The 20,779-nt window shown below is 47.2% G+C and overlaps 1 protein-coding gene across 2 annotated transcripts in view; it reads left to right on the top strand.

The window, feature by feature from the left end:
* The window catches only part of lekr1 (leucine, glutamate and lysine rich 1), a 234,763-nt gene that overhangs the window by 97,164 nt on the left and 116,820 nt on the right, over positions 1-20,779 (top strand). For both annotated transcript variants that reach the window (XR_008068597.1, XM_052468489.1), the window contains exon 6: positions 7,201-7,282. Coding sequence is in view for 1 of the 2 variants with exons in the window: in XM_052468489.1 (XP_052324449.1) it covers positions 7,201-7,282 (82 nt within the window). In the remaining variant the exon portion in view is untranslated. The remainder of the gene's footprint in view (positions 1-7,200; positions 7,283-20,779) is intronic.

Here is a 20,779-nt window from a genome sequence, read left to right as displayed (position 1 = left end):
GCCAAACAGGGCTATTGCAAAAACAGTTTTATTTGATTATTATTATCTTTTTTTAAATAGCTAAATAATTTAACAGTGCACCACAAGTACTTGCTACTGTGATTCCTGAAATGCAGAGCCTATTGATGGATGATTTATTTAAATCCGAAATTATACTTTTGCTACATTGTCTGCTAGCTCAGCTTAGCTAGCTCTGTCTCATTTACCACCAAATGTTGCTAATGCTAGCTAGCTATCCACTTAATATGACTTGTTTTCTCAAAATGTATGTCAGCTATCTAAGTTAGCAATGTTATGAATACAATGCCCATCTTGCTGTCGACATCAGGATACGATTTGAGAGCACTAGTTATCTCCAGAAGTGGTTCCAGCTTTGACTGCATGCTGACCGTGAGTCATTTAGTGGTTAGCTACACTACAAACATAATATCAAATCAAATACAGTTTTAATTGTCAGATGCTTCGTAAACAACAGGTGTAGACGAACAGTGAATTGCTTACTTTACGGTCCTTCCCAACATTGCAGAATACAATAAAACGTGAATATATTTAGTATAGTTTTATCTAAAAAGGATAACTTTTTCAATGTTTTACAATTAGAATTTTTATTAAATTCATTGAGAAGGGTGGTCCTCCCCTTCCTCCTCTGAGTTATAGTGCATGTCGTGTTCTGCTCAATTAGCTGTGTGTAATATTAGGCTTTGTATACAGCCAAAACATTAAGGAACTGTGTCTCTCTTCCTCTCTCTCTGTTTTCATCTATTGACTTCAATATGAAATCATCTGTGTTTGTCATAGAATAATGGCACAAATTGCAGACAGATTTCCAGCTTTTGAAGCAAGCAGTGATGGGCCCTCCGATGAGCGAATTAAATTTTAGATGAGACATTCCAGCCTCCAATGGCGGTGTTCATGTAATGTAATCCTACACCAGAGTCCCTAGTCACTACAGTCAAATGTGAGCTATTATGTTGCCGAGTCAAACTCCCTGGTCTAACCATGGAAATACATGTCCTCAAAGATGGAAGGCGGGTGGGAGGAGGCGAGATCAGGTGGGACCACTCTAGCCAATGAGGGGGCAAATACGTGATTGTTCCTCTCTGCTACAATTCACAAACCTTCACTGGGCTGAAGAGAGACAGAGATTTAGAAGCATTGATAAAACCCTTTAAAATACACAGACAGCCCCCAACATCACAGATTCATTAGGATGATTTAACAGTTCCAATTAATTCCAAAGGTGTTCGATGGGGTTGAGGTCAGGGCTCTGTGCAGGCCAGTCAAGTTTCTCCACACTGATCTTGAAAAATAATTTCTGTATGGACCACACTTTATGCACAGGGTCATTGTCATGCTGAAACAGGAAAGGGCCTTCCCCAAAGTGTTGCCAAAAAGTTGGATGCACAGAAGATTTCCTTTCACTGGAACTAGCGTTGCAAAGGTTTTTTCCATGGGAAGTTAAGCCCTGGAATTTGGAGAATTTTGCTTAAATTCATGAAAACAGTTAGCTTATAATAGTGAACCTTTTTTTGTGGGATAAACATATGGCAATTCTAGGTCTTGTGGCACATTTTGGCTAAACTATCCCCAATTCAATGGAATTGCAACCCTCTGCATGCACAGTGCACTCTTCCATCACATGTACAGCTGATTCAGCTGATACAGCTGATTTGATTACAATACTGGGTGAATATATTTTATACGACATACATTATTTTTTGTTAACTAGTAAATAGTAGACTACAGAAAAGTGTGTTTAAATCATTTCTAACTTGTTAACAATTTCTGCTAGTTAGTTTTTGCTACCATGTGGGTTTTAGCTTGCTTGAGCCTGCTAACTGAGGAGTGTTATTTCACCTGTTTCCATGCGTTTCATTTTAAAGCATGTATCTTACAAAGGAGTTGTTTAATCTAACTGCTTAACTATTTATCTGTACATGGATTTGTTTTTGTTTTTTTTTAAACTAATTTCCTCTAATCTGTACAGGAAAATGCCACGGGCACTATCTGATGTGTGGAGACATTTCACTGTAGCTAATGTAGAAGGAAAAGCTGTGTACATTTGAAAATACTGTGCCAAATCATATGTGAAGAATGCAACAAAGATGCAGAATCATCTGGTCAAGTGCATAAAGTTCCTTCAGCCCTCACAACAAGCAACCTCTGACAAAAGTCCCTCTACTTCTATTTGAGGTGAAAATGATGAATCAGACACCTTATTGATAGCAACAGCACATGGTCTTCCTAGAATCAGACTTTGAATGTCTTCGCCCAGCATACACCCCTCCAACCAGACATGCTTTATCTTTTCATTTGCTGAATGCGGAGTTCAACAGAGTTCAAGTGAAGGTCAAGCAAATCATAGAGAAAGCAGACTGTATTGCAATCATCTCTGATGGGTGGTCGAATGTTCGTGGGCAAGGAATAATTAACTACATCATCTCCACTCCTCAACCATTATTCTACAAGAGCATAGACACAAAGGACAACAGACACACCGGTCTCTACATTGCAGATGAGCTGAATGCAGTCATCAATGACCTTGGACCACAGAAGGTATTTGCACTGGTGACAGACAATGCTGCGAACATGAAGGTTGCTTGGTCTAAAGTGGAGGAGGCCTACCCTCACATCACACCCATTGGCTGTGCTGCTCATGCATTGAATCTGCTCCTCAAGGACATAATGGCACTGAAAACAATGGAGCCAATGAAATGGTTAGGTATGTGAAGGGTCTTCAAGTTATAGCAGCAATCTACCTCACCAAGCAAAGTGAGAAGAATAAGAGCACCACAATGAAGCTGCCCAGCAACACCCATTGGGGTGGTGTTGTCATCATGTTTGACAGTCTCCTGGTGTGGAAGAAGTCTCTCCAAGAAATGGCCATATCACAGTCTGCCGATATGGACAGCCCCAAGAGATCCTCCTGGATGATGTATTTTGGGAGAGAGTGGTAAGCAACGTGAAACTCCTGAAACCTATAGCAGTAGCCATTGCACGGATTGAGGGAGACAATGCCATCCTGTCTGATGTTCAGACTCTGCTTGCAGATGTAAGAGAATAAATCTGTACTGCCCTTCCCACTTCACTGTTGCTCCAAGCAGAGGGAACTGCAGTTCTGAAATACATTAAAAAGTGTGAAGACTTCTGCCTGAAGCCCATACACGCCGCAGCATACATGTTGGACAGCAAGTATGCTGGCAAGAGCATCCTGTCTGGTGCAGAGATCAACAAGGCCTATGGTGTCATCACTACCGTGTCTCGCCACCTTGGCCTGGATGAGGGGAAGGTTCTTGGCAGTCTGGTGAAGTACACTTCCAAGCAAGGGCTTTGGGATGGAGATGGAATATGGCAGTCTGGCGAAGTACACTTCCAAGCAAGGGCTTTGGGATGGAGATGTGGATCTGTGGCTCTTTCCCCTGTTGCCCCCATCACCGTCTAAATCCCACCAACATCAGCCGCCGCAGAGCGCAACTGGTCCTTGTTTGGGAACACACACCAAAACACGCAACAGGCTGACAAATACAAGGGTTGAAAAATTGGTGGCCATCCGGGCAAATTTGAGGCTTTTTGAGCCTGACAACGAGCCATCCTCAACAAGGTTGGAAGGTGACAGTGAAGATGAGGCCACAGAGTCCGATGTTCAAGAGGTGGACATTGAGGAGGTCCAGGGAGAAGACATGGAAGCCTGAGAGGAAGACAACCAAAGCTTTCGTTTCTGGACTCATCATTTTACAGGTGTATGTTGAAAATGTTTTTGGGAGATGTGATGGATCATTGGGGATCATTCAATATTCCCTTTCTTTTGTTGTTCAGTGAAATCATCTCATGTGAAGAGTCAACTCATTTAATTAAAGTTAAATTCGTCAGTCATTTTTTTTATTGATTATTTCTATTGGAAGGATTTAATCATTTGTAATCTCTATTTATGATGAGGTTACAGGTTTATGTTTCTGTCTCCACATAATATGGTAAATATATCCAATGCAAAAAACATCTACATTTAAATGGAATTAATATGAATTAGCATATATTGCCGTTAATCCCCATATATTCCCGCTAATTCCCACAGAAAGTTTCCACCTCTGAATATTCCCCAAAATGTGCAACCCTAACTGGAACTAAGGGACCTAGCCCGACCATGAAAAACAGCCACAGACCATTATTCCTACTCCACCAAACTTTACTGTTGGCACTATGCATTGGGGCAGGTAGCATTCTCCTGGCATCCACCAAACCCCAGATTCTTCTGTTGTACTGCCAGATGGTTGCTTCCAGAAGCAGTTTGGGACTCGGTAGTGAGTGTTACAACTAAGGACATTTGATTATTACTCGCTACGTGCTTCAGCACTTGATGGTCCTGTTCTTTGAGCATGTGTGGCCTACCACTTTGCGGCTGAGCCGTTGCAAGTTCAAACCCCCGAGCTGACAAGGTACAAATCTGTCGTTCTGCCCTTGAACAGGCAGTTAACCCACTGTTCCTAGGCCGTCATTGAAAATAAGAATTTGTTCTTAACTGACTTGCCTAGTTAAATAAAGGTTAAACATTTTTTTTTTAAATATAGTGTATGTGTTAGAAAAGCAAATCTAACGACCTGTTAGGCTATATATTGCAAGTAGACTAGTGTCTAAATGTTCCCCCTCTTCCCTAATTAGCTTACTTTTTCATACAATATACAGGCTAAATATTAGGCTTTACCGGCTGCAGTAGGCTACATGATCTGTGTTAGTGTGTGTGAGTGTATCTTTCTCTGTTTTCTTCCTACCTCGACTGGACCACTGTCCTCTGCACCACTCAGACCAGAAGAACCAGAACTTTTAGCAAATAAGTCTGTTCATTTCAGACATTTAGCAGCTTGGTATGTCTGCCGGCCGTTTCCAACTGGTCAGCCAATATAGATTATTACGACAAAAAGAGAAATTGTGCAAAAATTATAAAATAAAAAAACAGGAGGCCGCGTTTTTTAAATAATAAAATACAAAAAAATTGTTGTTGTTTTTTTGTCGATTTTGACCTGACCAGCCCACCCCAATAAAAGATGTCCCTTCTGGCCAATCCACCCATGATTGTGAGGGGATTTAGCCAGTGGTTGATGGGGGTATTGGGCTTCCCGGGAAAATGCTGTTGGAGGTTGCAACAGTAACCAAGGGGGCGGGGCTAGCAAAGGGTCAATTGCCACTCCTTGTTGCACACAACAAGCTTCCAGGGGATTGATGGCTGATTTTAAGATGAAATTGTCAATCCTCTTACTTTTGGGGGCACTTAATAGGCACTTATTCTAGTCTTCTTCTTTTTTTTACCCTCTTGAGAAGGGAAAATGTGTTTTTTATTCATTTGAACATGTGCTCTTTATGACAGAATGTTAAACTTCTGTCAAAATACACTTCTCAAAAGGATCCGAATATCCCTATTGACGTTGACCTGAGACAGAAATAAAAATACATTCCAGCTTCTACCCTTTCCATCATTTCTCTACCTTCCTCTTCTCCCCCCTCCTTCCTTTTCTCCCTCCCTCCATATCTCCCCCTCACTCTCTCTCTCGTTCTCTCCTTATCCCTCTTGCTCTTCTCCCTCCTCCTTCCCTTTTCTCCCTCCCTCCATATCTCTCTCTCTCTCCCTCTCTCTTTCTCTCCTTATCCCTCTTGCTCTTCTCCCTCCTCCTTCCTTTTCTCCCTCCCTCCATATCTCCCCCTCACTCTCTCTCTTTCTCTCCTTATCCCTCTTGCTCTTCTCCCTCCTCCTTCCCTTTTCTCCCTCCCTCCATATCTCTCTCTCTCTCTCTCTTTCTCTCCTTATCCCTCTTGCTCTTCTCCCTCCTCCTTCCTTTTCTCCCTCCCTCCATATCTCCCCCTCATTCTCTCTCTCTCTTTCTCTCCTTATCCCTCTTTCTCTTCTCCCTCCTCCTTCCCTTTTCTCCCTCCCTCCATATCTCTCTCTCTCTCTCTCTTTCTCTCCTTATCCCTCTTGCTCTTCTCCCTCCTCCTTCCCTTTTCTCCCTCCCTCCATATCTCTCTCTCTCTCTCTCTTTCTCTCCTTATCCCTCTTGCTCTTCTCCCTCCTCCTTCCTTTTCTCCCTCCCTCCATATCTCCCCCTCACTCTCTCTCTCTCTCTTTCTCTCCTTATCCCTCTTGCTCTTCTCCCTCCTTCCCTTTTCTCCCTCCCTCCATATCTCCCCCTCACTCTCTTTCTCTCCTTATCCCTCTTGCTCTTCTCCCTCCTCCTTCCATTTTCTCCCTCCCTCCATATCTCTCTCTCTCTCTTTCTCTCCTTATCCCTCTTGCTCTTCTCCCTCCTCCTTCCTTTTCTCCCTCCCTCCATATCTCCCCCTCACTCTCTCTCTCTCTCTCTCTCTCTTTCTCTCCTTATCCCTCTTGCTCTTCTCCCTCCTCCTTCCTTTTCTCCCTCCCTCCATATCTCCCCCTCACTCTCTCTCTCTCTTTCTCTCCTTATCCCTCTTGCTCTTCTCCCTCCTCCTTCCTTTTCTCCCTCCCTCCATATCTCCCCCTCACTCTCTCTCTCTCTCTTTCTCTCCTAATCCCTCTTGCTCTTCTCCCTCCTCCTTCCCTTTTCTCCCTCCCTCCATATCTCTCTCTCTCTCTTTCTCTCCTTATCCCTCTTGCTCTTCTCCCTCATCCTTCCTTTTCTCCCTCCCTCCATATCTCCCCCTCACTCTCTCTCTCTCTTTCTCTCCTTATCCCTCTTGCTCTTCTCCCTCCTCCTTCCCTTTTCTCCCTCCCTCCATATCTCCCCCTCACTCTCTCTCCTTATCCCTCTTGCTCTTCTCCCTCCTCCTTCCTTTTCTCCCTCCCTCCATATCTCCCCCTCACTCTCTCTCTCTCTCTCTCTCTCTTTCTCTCCTTATCCCTCTTGCTCTTCTCCCTCCTCCTTCCTTTTCTCCCTCCCTCCATATCTCCCCCTCACTCTCTCTCTCTCTCTTTCTCTCCTTATCCCTCTTGCTCTTCTCTTCTTCTCACTTCTTTTGAAGCACGCTCATGTTTCCCTTTCGTGCCGTTGTTTTCTTTCTCTGTCTCCAGAAGCCAGACAGAGTGGATGGTTTCCTCAGTCTTTCAGGCTTCAGGTTTCTGGGTGCTCAAGTGATAGATGACTCTCTCATTCTATCTCCCTCTCTTTCCCCCGTTCCTGGGTGTAGAGTTATCTCTTTCCCATCTCTCTCTCACTCTCTCTTTTCCTCCCACAGAGCTCAGGGAGGAGCTGAGGAGTGTGTGTGTCGAACTCCAGAGGATCAGGACGGAGAGAGAGAACGTGGAGCAGAAACTCATGTAAGTAGATATGCCATAGAGACATACTTGAATGCGAGGCGTTTACACACACACACACACACACACACACACACACACACACACACACACACACACACACACACACACACACACACACACACACACACACACACACACGCACACACGCAGACAAATACATCATGAACACATGCAAACAGCCAACTAAACAGCCAAATAAACAGAGTCAGCCTTGGATTTACAGTTCCTGTCTCCCAACCAATCACAGCACTGTCATAAGATTCAGGAAACACACTTTCTGCATAACGGACCAAATCAAATCAAATGTATTTACATAGCCCTTTGTACATCAGCTGATATCTCAAAGTGCTGTACAGAAACCCACCTAAAACCCCAAACAGCAAACAATGCAGGTGTTGAAACTGCTTTCGCAACAGCTAAATGGGGATCCTAATAAAATATCAAACACCACATGACATCACCCAGACACGTACAAACACTATGACATTACACATGTCCTCAGGCTGGGGTTACACAAAGCAACTCTCACACAATTTGAGTTACAGTTGCAAGTGATCATATCAAATCAAATTGTATTTGTCACATGCGCCGAATACAACAGGTGTAGTAGACCTTACAGTGAAATACTTACTTACAAGCTCTTAACCAACAATGCTTTAAGAGGTTTTTAAGAAAATAAAAAGTGTTAATTAAAAAATAGAGAAGTAAAAAAAAAAAAATAGAAAAGTAAAAAAGTTATTTTGCTGTTACATGAAGCAACTCGAACGCAATTGAAATCGCATGCAACAGCCAATCAAAGTGAAGCTGCTTGTTTGGTTTGATAATTCTAAACTCATCCCATGTCATCTGCTGCATTACATCCTGGTTTCACTAATTATTTGTTTATCCAACTGTTTGTTTATTGTAACACGGATATAGAAGAAATGTAGCCTGTACAATTTAGCTAGCTAGCGAAAATGACATTACAAACATCAGCAGCACCAACAAGCTAACCAAGCTAGCAACAAACTAAGTTAGCTAGCGTAGTTCATCGTGGACAACTTCAGTTGAAATTGGTTAGGGAGAGGTTTGAGTTCCCTTTCAAAATTAAATGTATTGACTGCTAAACCATGTATAATAATTTGCATACATCTCCTGTTGTTCTGTGATTGCTGATCGCGGGTTGTGCTGGGCAGCACTGACAGCTGTGTTGACATGACAACTGGGTCGATATTCTGAACCTTCAAATGGATCATGTGACGAAAGTGTTTGTTTTGATTGGCTGTTGCTTGCAACTATTAGCACAAAGTTGCAAAGTTTCAACTGGATCTAACCAAGTTTCAGATGAGTTACTGATTAGTTGCAGTGTGTTTCACTAAGCAATCAATAAGCAACTCATTTGCAAGCAAATCAAATTGCGTACAAGTTGCGTCGTGTAACGGCAGCTTTAGAGTTACACTAGTCATGATGGGTTGGACCAACCAGCCACCATACTTCACACACTTCAAACTCTCTGCCTCTCTTATGCCTCCTGTGTGTCTCAACCAGCAGCTGTGTCTCTGTGTCTCAACCAGCAGCTGTGTCTCTGTGTCTCAACCAGACCAGCAGCTGTGTCTCTGTGTCTCAACCAGACCAGCAGCTGTCTCTCTGTGTCTCAACCAGACCAGCAGCTGTCTCTCTGTGTCTCAACCAGACCAGCAGCTGTCTCTCTGTGTCTCAACCAGACCAGCAGCTGTCTCTCTGTGTCTCAACCAGACCAGCAGCTGTCTCTCTGTGTCTCAACCAGACCAACAGCTGTCTCTATGTGTCTCAACCAGACCAGCAGCTGTCTCTCTGTGTCTCAACCAGACCAGCAGCTGTCTCTCTGTGTCTCAACCAGACCAACAGCTGTCTCTCTGTGTCTCAACCAGACCAGCAGTTGTCTCTCTGTGTCTCAACCAGACCAGCAGCTGTCTCTCTGTGTCTCAACCAGACCAACAGCTGTCTCTATGTGTCTCAACCAGACCAGCAGCTGTCTCTCTGTGTCTCAACCAGACCAGCAGCTGTCTCTCTGTGTCTCAACCAGACCAGCAGCTGTCTCTATGTGTCTCAACCAGACCAGCAGTCGTCTCTCTGTGCCTCAACCAGACCAACAGCCGTCTCTCTGTGTCTCAACCAGACCAGCAGCCGTCTCTCTGTGTCTCAACCAGACCAACAGCTGTCTCGCTGTGTCTCAACCAGACCAACAGCTGTCTCTCTGTGTCTCAACCAGACCAGCAGCTGTCTCTCTGTGTCTCAACCAGACCAGCAGCTGTCTCTCTGTGTCTCAACCAGACCAGCAGCTGTCTCTCTGTGTCTCAACCAGACCAACAGCCGTCTCACTGTTTCTCAACCAGACCAGCAGCTGTCTCACTGTTTCTCAACCAGACCAGCAGCTGTCTCTCTGTGTCTCAACCAGACCAGCATCTGTCTCTCTGTGTCTCAACAAGACCAGCAGCTGTCTCACTGTTTCTCAACCAGCAGCTGTCTCACTGTTTCTCAACCAGACCAGCAGCTGTCTCACTGTTTCTCAACCAGACCAGCATCTGTCTCTCAACCAGACCAGCAGCTGTCTCTCTGTGTCTCAACCAGACAAATAGCCGTCTCTCTGTGTCTCAACCAGACCAGCAGCTGTTTCTCTGTGTCTCAACCAGCAACTGTCTCTCTGTGTCTCAACCAGACCAGCAGCTGTCTGTCTGTGTCTCAACCAGAGCAACAGTGGTGTCTCAACCAGACCAGCAGCTGTCTCTCTGTGTCTCAACCAGACCAGCAGCTGTCTCTCTGTGTCTCAACCAGACCAGCATCTGTCTCTCTGTGTCTCAACCAGACCAGCAGCTGTCTCTCTGTGTCTCAACCAGACCAGCAGCTGTCTCTGTGTCTCAACCAGACCAGCAGCTGTCTCTCTGTGTCTCAACCAGACCAACAGCCGTCTCTCTGTGTCTCAACCAGACCAGCAGCCGTCTCTCTGTGTCTCAACCAGACCAACAGCTTTCTCTCTGTGTCTCAACCAGACCAGCAGCTGTCTCTCTGTGTCTCAACCAGACCAACAGCTGTCTCTCTGTGTCTCAACCAGACCAGCAGCTGTCTCTCTGTGTCTCAACCAGACCAGCAGCTGTCTCTCTGTGTCTCAACCAGACCAGCAGCTGTCTCTCTGTGTCTCAACCAGACCAGCAGCTGTCTCTCTGTGTCTCAACCAGACCAGCAGCTGTCTCTCTGTGTCTCAACCAGACCAACAGCTGTCTCTCTGTGTCTCAACCAGACCAGCAGCTGTCTCTCTGTGTCTCAACCAGACCAGCAGCTGTCTCTCTGTGTCTCAACCAGACCAGCAGCTGTCTCTGTGTCTCAACCAGACCAGCAGCTGTCTCTCTGTGTCTCAACCAGACCAACAGCCGTCTCTCTGTGTCTCAACCAGACCAGCAGCCGTCTCTCTGTGTCTCAACCAGACCAACAGCTTTCTCTCTGTGTCTCAACCAGACCAGCAGCTGTCTCTCTGTGTCTCAACCAGACCAACAGCCGTCTCTCTGTGTCTCAACCAGACCAGCAGCTGTCTCTCTGTGTCTCAACCAGACCAGCAGCTGTCTCTCTGTGTCTCAACCAGACCAGCAGCTGTCTCTCTGTGTCTCAACCAGACCAGCAGCTGTCTCTCTGTGTCTCAACCAGACCAGCAGCTGTCTCTCTGTGTCTCAACCAGACCAGCAGCTGTCTCTCTTTGTCTCAACCAGACCAGCAGCTGTCTCTCTGTGTCTCAACCAGACCAACAGCCATCTCACTGTTTCTCAACCAGCAGCTGTCTCACTGTTTCTCAACCAGACCAGCAGCTGTCTCACTGTTTCTCAACCAGACCAGCAGCTGTCTCTCTGTGTTTCAACCAGACCAGCAGCTGTCTCTCTGTGTCTCAACAAGACCAGCAGCTGTCTCACTGTTTCTCAACCAGCAGCTGTCTCACTGATTCTCAACCAGCAGCTGTCTCTCTGTTTCTCAACCAGCAGCTGTCTCTTTTGACTTTGGTCTATCCTGCTGTATAGCATCCTTTCTATCCTTTTAACCTTATCCCCTCTTTGTGCGTTTTCCTTTCTTTGCCCCACCTATTCCTCCTCTCCTCCTCCAGCATCTGCTCTCCCTCGCTGTCTTTATTCTGATTGCTTCCTCTCTTTTCTCCATCCTCCTCTTCGGAGGGAATATAAAGGAACACAGCAGCCAGTGTAAAGTCACAGAGAGTTTCTGTGTTCCTGTTTAGATTCCGTGGATTCAGAATCCACGGAATAGGTTCAGAATAGTGGGTTCAGAATAGGTTCCGAATCAGGGAGTGTGTGTGTGTTGATAGCTCTGTTGGTTAAACGCTCTATCCATCTCCTTCATTAATGTCTCTGCTATCATAATAACTATCCATCTCCTTGAGTCATGTCTCTGCTATCATAATAACTATCCATCTCCTTCATTAATGTCTCTGCTATCATAATAACTATCCATCTCCTTGAGTCATGTCTCTGCTATCATAATAACTATCCATCTCCTTCATTAATGTCTCTGCTATCATAATAACTATCCACCTCCTTCAGTCGTCTCTGCTATCATAATAACTATCCATCTCCTTCATTAATGTCTCTGCTATCATAATAACTATCCATCTCCTTCATTAATGTCTCTGCTATCATAATAACTATCATTCTCCTTCATTAATGTCTCTGCTATCATAATAACTATCCATCTCCTTCATTAATGTCTCTGCTATCATAATAACTATCCATCTCCTTCAGTCATGTCTCCGTATCATAATAACTATAAAATACACAATTTATCCTGCTTCATGTCTCCACTATCATAATTAATATAAAATACACCATTTATCCTGCTTCAGTCATTTATCCATCATCAAAATAACTATCTATCTCCTTCAGTCATGTCTCTGCTATCATAATTACTATAAAATACACCATTTATCCTGCTTCAGTCATGTCTCCACTATCATAATTAATATAAAATACACCATTTATCCTGCTTCAGTCATTTATCCATCATCAAAATAACTATCTATCTCCTTCAGTCATGTCTCTGCTATCATAATTACTATAAAATACACCATGTATCCTGCTTCAGTCATGTCTCTGCTATCATAAATACTATAACATATACAATTTATCCTTCCTTAGTGACGTGTCTTGTCCTAAAGGGAGGTCCCGCCAAACCAGAGCCACACACACACATGCATGCACACAACTAATGAACGATCATGGTACAAACACACCAAGACAGTCGTGAAGAGGGCACAATTAAACCTTTCCCCCTCAGTCTCAGATTTGGCAAAGGTCCCCAGATCCTCAAAAAGTTCCACTGCTGCACCATCGAGAGCATCCTGAGCAGTTGCATCACCGCCTGGTATCTGACTCTAAGGCACTTACAGAGGGTAGTGTGTACGGGCCAGTACATCGCTGGGGCCAAGCTTCCTGCCATCCAGGACCTACAGTTGAAGTCGGAAGTTTACATACACTTAGGTTGGAGTCATTAAAACTAGTTTTTCAACCACTCCACACATTTCTTGTTAACAAACTGTAGTTTTGGCAAGTCGGTTAGGACATCTACTTTGTGCATGACACAAGTAATGTTTCCAACAATTGTTTACAGATGGAATATTTCACTTATAATTAACTGTATCACAATTCCAGTGGGTCAGAAGTTTACATGCACCAAGTTGACTGTGCCTTTAAACAGCTTGGAAAATTCTAGAATATTATGTCATGGCTTTAGAAGCTTCTGATAGGCTAATTGACATCATTTGAGTCAATTGAAGGTGTACCTGTGGATGTATTTCAAGGCCTACCTTCAAACTCAGTGCCTCTTTGCTTGACATCATGGGAAAATCAAAAGAAATCAGCCAAGACCTCAAAAAACAATTGTAGACCTCCACAAGTCTGGTTCATGCTTGGGAGCAATTTCCAAACGCCTGAAGGTACCACGTCTGTACAAGCAAGAGTACGCTTGTATAAACACCATGGGACCACGCAGGCATCATACAGCTCATGAAGGAGACGCGTTCTGTCTCCTAGAGATGAACGCACTTTGGTGCGAAAAGTCTAAATCAATCCCAGAACAACAGCAAAAGACCTTGTGAAGATGCTGGAGGAAACAGGTACAAAAGTATCTATATCCACAGTAAAACGAGTCCTATATCGACATAACCTGATAGGCCGCTCTACAAGGAAGAAGGCACTGCTCCAAAACCACCATAAAAAAACAGACTACAGTTTTTGGACAAATGTCCTCTGGTCTGATGAAACAAAAATAGAATTGTTTGGCCATAATGACCATCATTATGTTTGGAGGTAAAAGTGGGAGGCTTGCAAGGCAAAGAACACCATCCTAACTGTGAAGCACAGGGGTGGCAGCATCATGTTGTGGGGGTGCTTTGCTGCAGGAGGGACTGGTGCACTTCACAAAATAGATGGCATCATGAGGCAGGAAAATTATGTGGATATATTGAAGCAACATCTCAAGACATCAGTTGGGAAGTTAAAGCTTGGTTGAAAATGGGTCTTCCAAATGGACAATGACCCCAAGCATACTTCCAAAATTGTGGCAAAATGGCTTAAGGACAACAAAGTCAAGGTATTTGAGTGACCATCACAAAGACCTGACCTCAATCCTACTGAAATTGTGGGCAGAACTGAAAACGCGTGTGCGAGCAAGGAGGCCTACAAACCTGACTCAGTTACACGAGCTCTGTCAGGAGGAATGGGACCAAATTCACTCAACTTATTGTGGGAAGCTTGTGGAAGGCTACCCGAAACGATTGACCCAAGTTAAACAATTTAAAGGCAATGCCACCAAATACTAATAATAACTTCTGACCCATTGGAAATGTGATGAAAGAAAGAAAAGCTGAAATAAATCATTCTCTCAACTATTATTCTGATATTTCACATTCTTAAAATAAAGTGGTGATCCTAGACAGGGAATTTTTACTAGGATTAAATGTCAGAGATTGTGAAAAATGAGTTTACATGTATTTGGCTAAGGTGTATGTAAACTTCTGACTTCAACTGTATGTACTGTAATAGGCGGTGTCAGAGCCATAAGACTGCTGAACAATTAATCAAATGGCCCCCTCCATTTGTTTTGTACACTGCTGTTTATTATCTATTCATAGTCACTTCATAGTCACTAACCCTACCTACATGTACAAATGACCTCTAACCTGTACCCCCGCACACTGACTCGGTACCGGTACCCCCTGTATATAGCCTCCTCACTGACTCTGTACCGGTACCCCCTGTATATAACCTCCACACTGACTCGGTACCGGTACCCCCTGTATATAGCCTCCTCACTGACTCGGTACCGGTACCCCCTGTATATAACCTCCACACTGACTCGGTACCGGTACCCCCTGTATATAGCCTCCACACTGACTCGGTACCGGTACCCCCTGTATATAACCTCCACACTGACTCGGTACCGGTACCCCCTGTATATAACCTCCACACTAACTCGGTACCGGTACCCCCTGTATATAGCCTCCACACTGACTCGGTACCGGTACCCCCTGTATATTACCTCCACACTGACTCGGTACCGGTACCCCCTGTATATAGCCTCCACACTGACTCGGTACCGGTACCCCCTGTATATAACCTCCACACTGACTCGGTACCGGTACCCCCTGCATATAGCCTCCACATTGACTCGGTACCCCCTGTATATAGCCTCCACATTGACTCGGTACCCCCTGTATATAGTCTCTATACTGACTCGGTACCCCCTGTATATAGTCTCCACATTGACTCGGTACCCCCTGTATATAGCCTCCACATTGACTCGGTACCCCCTGTATATAGCCTCCACACTGACTCAGTACCGGTACCCCCTGTATATAACCTCCACACTGACTCGGTACCCCCTGTATAGCCTCCACACTGACTCGGTACCGGTACCCCCTGTATATAACCTCCACACTGACTCGGTACCCCCTGTATATAGCCTCCACACTGACTCGGTACCGGTACCCCCTGTATATAGCCTCCACACTGACTCGGTACCGGTACCCCCTGTATATAGCCTCCACACTGACTCGGTACCGGTACCCCTGTATAGCCTCCACACTGACTCGGTACCGGTACCCCCTGTATATAACCTCCACACTGACTCGGTACCGGTACCCCCTGTATATTACCTCTACACTGACTCGGTACCGGTACCCCTGTATATAACCTCCACACTGACTCGGTACCGGTACCCCCTGTATATAACCTCCACACTGACTCGGTACCGGTACCCCCTGTATATAACCTCCACACTGACTCGGTACCGGTACCCCCTGTATATAACCTCCACACTGACTCGGTACCGGTACCCCTGTATATAACCTCCACACTGACTCGGTACCCCCTGTATATAACCTCCACACTGACTCGGTACCGGTACCCCCTGTATATAACCTCCACACTGACTCGGTACCCCCTGTATATAGCCTCCACACTGACTCGGTACCGGTACCCCCTGTATATAGCCTCCACACTGACTCGGTACCGGTACCCCCTGTATATAGCCTCCACACTGACTCGGTACCGGTACCCCTGTATATAGCCTCCACACTGACTCGGTACCGTTACCCCCTGTATATAGCCTCCACACTGACTCGGTACCGGTGCCCCCTGTATATAACCTCCACACTGACTCGGTACCGGTACCCCCTGTATATAGCCTCCACATGGACTCGGTACCGGTGCCCCCTGTATATAACCTCCACACTGACTCGGTACCGGTACCCCCTGTATATAACCTCCACACTGACTCGGTACCGGTACCCCCTGTATATAACCTCCACACTGACTCGGTACCGGTACCCCCTGTATATAACCTCCACACTGACTCGGTACCGGTACCCCCTGTATATAGCCTCCACACTGACTCTGTACCGGTACCCCCTGTATATAACCTCCACACTGACTCGGTACCGGTACCCCCTGTATATAGCCTCCACACTGACTCGGTACCGGTACCCCCTGTATATAACCTCCACACTGACTCGGTACCGGTACCCCCTGTATATAGCCTCCACACTGACTCGGTACCGGTACCCCCTGTATATAACCTCCACACTGACTCGGTACCGGTACCCCCTGTATATAGCCTCCACACTGACTCGGTACCGGTACCCCCTGTATATAGCCTCCACATTGACTCGGTACCCCCTGTATATAGCCTCCACACTGACTCAGTACCGGTACCCCCTGTATATAACCTCCACACTGACTCGGTACCCCCTGTATATAGCCTCCACACTGACTCGGTACCGGTACTCCCTGTATATAACCTCCACACTGACTCGGTACCCCCTGTATATAGCCTCCACACTGACTCGGTACCGGTACCCCCTGTATATAGCCTCCACACTGACTCGGTACCGGTACCCCCTGTATATAGCCTCCACACTGACTCGGTACCGGTACCCCCTGTATAGCCTCCACACTGACTCGGTACCGGTACCCCTGTATATAACCTCCACACTGACTCGGTACCGGTACCCCCTGTATATTACCTCTACACTGACTCGGTACCGGTACCCCCTGTATATAACCTCCACACTGACTCGGTACCGGTACCCCTGTATATAACCTCCACACTGACTCGGTACCGGTACCCCCTGTATATAACCTCCACACTGACTCGGTACCGGTACCCCTGTATATAACCTCCACACTGACTCGGTACCGGTACCCCCTGTATATAACCTCCACACTGACTCGGTACCGGTACCCCTGTATATAACCTCCACACTGACTCGGTACCCCCTGTATATAACCTCCACACTGACTCGGTACCGGTACCCCCTGTATATAACCTCCACACTGACTCGGTACCCCCTGTATATAGCCTCCACACTGACTCGGTACCGGTACCCCCTGTATATAGCCTCCACACTGACTCGGTACCGGTACCCCCTGTATATAGCCTCCACACTGACTCGGTACCGGTACCCCTGTATATAGCCTCCACACTGACTCGGTACCGGTACCCCCTGTATATAGCCTCCACACTGACTCGGTACCGGTACCCCCTGTATATAACCTCCACACTGACTCGGTACCGCTACCCCCTGTATATTGCCTCCACATTGACTCGGTACCGGTACCCCTGTATATAACCTCCACACTGACTCGGTACCGGTACCCCCTGTATATAACCTCCACACTGACTCGGTACCGGTACCCCCTGTATATAACCTCCACACTGACTCGGTACCGGTACCCCCTGTATATAACCTCCACACTGACTCGGTACCGGTACCCCCTGTATATAGCCTCCACACTGACTCTGTACCGGTACCCCCTGTATATAACCTCCACACTGACTCGGTACCGGTACCCCCTGTATATAGCCTCCACACTGACTCGGTACCGGTACCCCCTGTATATAACCTCCACACTGACTCGGTACCGGTACCCCCTGTATATAGCCTCCACATTGACTTGGTACCCCCTGTATATAGTCTCTATACTGACTCGGTACCCCCTGTATATAACCTCCACACTGACTCGGTACCGGTACCCCCTGTATATAACCTCCACACTGACTCGGTACCGGTACCCCCTGTATATAGCCTCCACACTGACTCGGTACCGGTACCCCCTGTATATAGCCTCCACACTGACTCGGTACCGGTACCCCCTGTATATAACCTCCACACTGACTCTGTACCGGTACCCCTGTATATAGCCTCCACACTGACTCGGTACCGGTACCCCCTGTATATAACCTACACACTGACTCGGTACCGGTACCCCCTGTATATAGCCTCTACATTGACTCGGTACCCCTGTATGTAGCCTCCACATTGACTCGGTACCCCCTGTATATAGTCTCTATACTGACTCGGTACCCCCTGTATATAGTCTCCACATTGATTCGGTACCCCCTGTATATAGCCTCCACATTGACTCGGTACCCCCTGTATATAGCCTCCACACTGACTCAGTACCGGTACCCCCTGTATATAACCTCCACACTGACTCGGTACCCCCTGTATATAGCCTCCACACTGACTCGGTACCGATACCCCCTGTATATAACCTCCACACTGACTCGGTACCCCCTGTATATAGCCTCCACACTGACTCGGTACCGGTACCCCCTGTATATAGCCTCCACACTGACTCGGTACCGGTACCCCCTGTATATAGCCTCCACACTGACTCGGTACCGGTACCCCCTGTATATAGCCTCCACACTGACTCGGTACCGGTACCCCCTGTATATAACCTCCACACTGACTCGGTACCGGTACCCCCTGTATATAACCTCCACACTGACTCGGTACCGGTACCCCTGTATATAACCTCCACACTGACTCGGTACCGGTACCCCTGTATATAACCTCCACACTGACTCGGTACCGGTACCCCCTGTATATAACCTCCACACTGACTCGGTACCGGTACCCCTGTATATAACCTCCACACTGACTCGGTACCCCCTGTATATAACCTCCACACTGACTCGGTACCGGTACCCCTGTATATAACCTCCACACTGACTCGGTACCCCCTGTATATAGCCTCCACACTGACTCGGTACCGGTACCCCCTGTATATAGCCTCCACACTGACTCGGTACCGGTACCCCCTGTATATAGCCTCCACACTGACTCGGTACCGGTACCCCCTGTATTTAACCTCCACACTGACTTGGTACCGCTACCCCCTGTATATTGCCTCCACATTGACTCGGTACCGGTACCCCCTGTATATAACCTCCACACTGACTCGGTACCGGTACCCCCTGTATATAACCTCCACACTGACTCGGTACCGGTACCCCCTGTATATAACCTCCACACTGACTCGGTACCGGTACCCCTGTACATAGCCTCCACACTGACTCGGTACCGGTACCCCCTGTATATAGCCTCCACATTGACTCGGTACCGGTACCCCTGTATATAGCCTCCACACTGACTCGGTACCGGTACCCCCTGTATATAGCCTCCACACTGACTCGGTACCGGTACCCCCTGTATATAGCCTCCACATTGACTCGGTACCGGTACCCCCTGTATATAGCCTCCACACTGACTCGGTACCGGTACCCCCTGTATATAGCCTCCACACTGACTCGGTACCGGTACCCCCTGTATATAGCCTCCACACTAACTCGGTACCGGTACCCCTGTATATAACCTCCACACTGACTCGGTACCGGTACCCCCTGTATATAGCCTCCACACTGACTCGGTACCGGTACCCCTGTATATAACCTCCACACTGACTCGGTACCCCCTGTATATAGCCTCCGCACTGACTCGGTACCGGTACCCCTGTATATAGCCTCCACACTAACTCGGTACCGGTACCCCCTGTATATAACCTCCACACTGACTCGGTACCGGTACCCCCTGTATATAGCCTCCACACTGACTCGGTACCGGTACCCCCTGTATATAACCTCCACACTGACTCGGTACCCCCTGTATATAGCCTCCGCACTGACTCGGTACCGGTACCCCTGTATATAGCCTCCACACTAACTCGGTACCGGTACCCCCTGTATATAACCTCCACACTGACTCGGTACCGGTACCCCCTGTATATAGCCTCCACACTGACTCGGTACCGGTACCCCCTGTATATAACCTCCACACTGACTCGGTACCCCCTGTATATAGCCTCCGCACTGACTCGGTACCGGTACCCCCTGTATATAGCCTCCACACTAACTCGGTACCGGTACCCCCTGTATATAACCTCCACACTGACTCGGTACCGGTACCCCCTGTATATAGCCTCCACACTGACTCGGTACCGGTACCCCCTGTATATAACCTCCACACTGACTCGGTACCCCCTGTATATAGCCTCCGCACTGACTCGGTACCGGTACCCCCTGTATATAGCCTCCACACTAACTCGGTACCGGTACCCCTGTATATAACCTCCACACTGACTCGGTACCGGTACCCCCTGTATATAGCCTCCACACTGACTCGGTACCGGTACCCCCTGTATATAACCTCCACACTGACTCGGTACCCCCTGTATATAGCCTCCGCACTGACTCGGTACCGGTACCCCTGTATATAGCCTCCACACTAACTCGGTACCGGTACCCCCTGTATATAACCTCCACACTGACTCGGTACCGGTACCCCCTGTATATAGCCTCCACACTGACTCGGTACCGGTACCCCCTGTATATAACCTCCACACTGACTCGGTACCCCCTGTATATAGCCTCCGCACTGACTCGGTACCGGTACCCCCTGTATATAGCCTCCACACTAACTCGGTACCGGTACCCCTGTATATAACCTCCACACTGACTCGGTACCGGTACCCCCTGTATATAGCCTCCACACTGACTCGGTATCGGTACCCCCTGTATATAACCTCCACACTGACTCGGTACCCCCTGTATATAGCCTCCACACTAACTCGGTACCGGTACCCCCTGTATATAACCTCCACACTGACTCGGTACCGGTACCCCCTGTATATAGCCTCCACACTG

Source organism: Oncorhynchus keta, chromosome 18 (assembly GCF_023373465.1).
Source record: "Oncorhynchus keta strain PuntledgeMale-10-30-2019 chromosome 18, Oket_V2, whole genome shotgun sequence".
In the NCBI taxonomy this organism is placed as follows: Eukaryota; Metazoa; Chordata; class Actinopteri; order Salmoniformes; family Salmonidae; genus Oncorhynchus; species Oncorhynchus keta.
Note: the sequence above shows the minus strand (reverse complement) of the source record. Positions and strands in the feature narration are given on the sequence as shown.